Source organism: Rhea americana, unplaced genomic scaffold (genome assembly GCF_003343005.1).
Source record: "Rhea americana isolate MKP2758 unplaced genomic scaffold, rheAme1 scaffold_58, whole genome shotgun sequence".
Classification (NCBI taxonomy): domain Eukaryota; kingdom Metazoa; phylum Chordata; class Aves; order Rheiformes; family Rheidae; genus Rhea; species Rhea americana.
Window position 1 is genome coordinate 3,426,805 of NW_028186734.1, and position 2,600 is coordinate 3,429,404.

Genomic DNA, 2,600 nt, shown 5'->3' on the forward strand with positions numbered 1-2,600 from the left:
GGGGGGGTTTAACTATTTCTCCCTCCACTAGTCAACAGAGATGAACAATTTGGATCGAGCTGTTGTTTTCACCGCAAGAGAATTATTGTCTAAACTCATTGTTCGAGGAGACACTAATACAGATACAACTGGAATCAAAGAAAGCAGAAAGAAATCGAAATCTGGAGCAAAGGGGACRATGCCCCTTCCGAGAGGCTAGTGGCAAAGGAGCCTGCCTTGAGACTCACCGGGGGAAGAATCTGCTTCAGCAATTCTCCCAAATCATTTTCCTCATAATCCCCTGGGAGCAGGGTATCCTTCTCTATGTACAGTAGCAAATGGTGAAAATTAATGTCTTCAACCCTGTCGCGGATAAAAATACTATCCTTTTAATTTCCGTTACAAAAATAGGAGTAATATTCAAAACAATGATTGTCCTTTTTTTCTATTTATTTTATATAAAAACATAAACAGCTCAGGCGAATTCTTGTTCTTGTGCAGACTTTATATGAAGATTTGTTCTTTAGTATTCGTAGTAGTATTTATATATATATATTTATATATTATATATAACTTAATGATTGGTCCACAAAGTAGATCTGTGCGTTTCTCTAGTGCTTTTGTACAAAAGAAAAACAATATTATTATCAAAATATTCATTTAATGGCTTTACTTCATACATAAATACATGTTTAGATAACACAGGAGCGGTGATTGTTCAGTCAGTTTGGAAATGACTTTTGTTTTTGTTTTGAAATTTTTTTTTGTTGGGTTTCTCTCTCTCTCTCTTTCTCTCTCTCTCTCTCTCTCTCTCTCTCTCTCTCTCTCTTTCTCTCTCTCTCTCTCTTAGGACTTTGTATACACAGGAGTGGCTGGTTACTCATCGCTACAAATACGCTACTCGGCGTCCTTTGTTTTTAACTCTTTGTTTATACCTTTTCCCCAGGACGGCTGCTAAGTATTTCTTGACAGCCATTTGTTTCCGGTAGCGGCTGTAGCTGTCCGTGAAGATGCCGTCTATGTGCCGCTTGGTGAGCGGTTCCGCCTCGTCCCCCAGGCCGCTGCTGGCACCGCTGCAAGGGCCGAGAAGCACAGCTGCGCCCGCTGCGCGCTGCCCGCTGCGCGCCGCGCACGCCGGTGCCTCCCGCCGCCAGGCCGCCGCCGCCCCCGGCGCAACACGTTTTGCGGCGGGAAGACAAAGGAGCCCCCTAAAGCCGCTCCCAAAGCGGGGGCCGGGAGCCGGCGGCGGCGGCGCATCACGGCACGTCCCCGCCAGGCGCTATTCATGCACCGCGGCGGGTTAGCTGCTCTCCCCGCGCCTTGATTTCGGGGCGCCGAGCAGCGCTCTGCTGAGCAGCGCGCGGGGCCGCCGGGTCTGGCCGGCGGAGCGGGCTGTAGCCAAATGCCCCGGCGCGGCCGAGCCCCCGGCGGCCTCTTCCGAGAGACTCCCCGCCCGGCAAGGCCGGGAGGCCGCCCAACTTCTTAGTTTTAAATAACCCGGTTGCACGAAATGCATCTAGGGACACACCTAAAATCCGTATACACGCGCAAAACGAACGAGTCGCCGCGGAGCCCGGCGCTGACAGCTCGGCTCACGCTGCCCCCGCGCCGGCTCCCGGCCGGGGCCGGGCGGCCCCGGGCACCGACCCCAGCCCGTGCCCCGCAGCCACCCGGCTGGCGCAACAAATTCCCAGCCACGGTCCGGGGAGCTTTGTTTCCTCTAGCCGCGGCCTTTTAAGCAGCTCCTGCCGCAGCAGCAGCAGCAACAACGCCCACCGCGGCAAAGAAAGGGCAAGAAATCCTTACCCGACCCGCTTGGCCATCAGAGAGTGCAGGTATTTCCTCGCAGATAACTGACCCAGGAGTTTCCTGTAGGCTTTGTTGAAGATCCCATCGGCGTGCCTGGGCGGAGGGAAAAGCCCACAGATGAGCGGCGAGGCGCGGAGCGGGGCTCCGCAGGGGCGCGCAGAGCCGGGCTGGCGAGCACCGTCCCTCCCTCCTGGCGAGCGGCTTCTCCCCGCGGTCCCCCGGGGTCCCTCTTCCCCACCCAGAGCCTCCCCGCCTCCCTCCTCGGCTCCGCGCCCGCCTGGCGTTTCTGCTCCGTTTCTAGGAGCAGCGCTAGGCTTCCCCGGCGCAGGTTGCGCCCCGCTCCCTGCCCCCGCGTTGCTGGAGGTAAGGCGGCTTCTCAGCATCTTCTGGTCTTTACTCCGGCGGCCGGGCAGGAGAACCGGACCCGCGTAGCTCGATCGTTTGTTTGGGTTCGGGATTTTTCTTTTTTTATTTTTTTTCCTGTTTGCTTGTTGGGTCTTTTTTTTTTCCCCAATCGGTTCGGACAGACCCGTTTTKCTCCCGGCTCAAAATTCATTCCTGCCACCCCGCGACTTCCAGTCACCTCTTTTCCGGTGGGTAATACCAGGTGTACATCTCGCCTATCATGGAGGACGGGTTCGCTATACCGAGGGGCTCCTGGTCGTAGGCGAAGTCCTGCAGAGTGTTCCCGTCCTCGTCATAGACTTCATCTTCCAGCCTGGCAACGAGAGCAGCGAGGGGAAGGAGTGAGCCGGGCGCGGGGCTCTGCGCCCGCCCGGCCCCGGGCCCCGGGCTCCCGGCGCCGCCGCTCC

The 2,600-nt window shown here is 56.0% G+C and overlaps 1 protein-coding gene across 4 annotated transcripts in view; it reads right to left on the reverse strand.

The window, feature by feature from the left end:
- Positions 1 to 620: 620 nt before the first annotated feature.
- ADCYAP1 (adenylate cyclase activating polypeptide 1) overlaps positions 621 to 2,600 on the reverse strand; it is an 8,263-nt gene continuing 6,283 nt past the window's right edge. For all 4 annotated transcript variants that reach the window (XM_085319290.1, XM_085319289.1, XM_085319287.1 and 1 more), the window contains 3 exons: positions 2,372 to 2,506; positions 1,786 to 1,881; positions 621 to 1,052 (listed from right to left, as the gene is read on the reverse strand). In XM_085319290.1, coding sequence (XP_085175416.1) covers positions 866 to 1,052; positions 1,786 to 1,881; positions 2,372 to 2,506 — 418 coding nt within the window. In that variant the 3' untranslated portion in view covers positions 621 to 865. The remainder of the gene's footprint in view (positions 1,053 to 1,785; positions 1,882 to 2,371; positions 2,507 to 2,600) is intronic.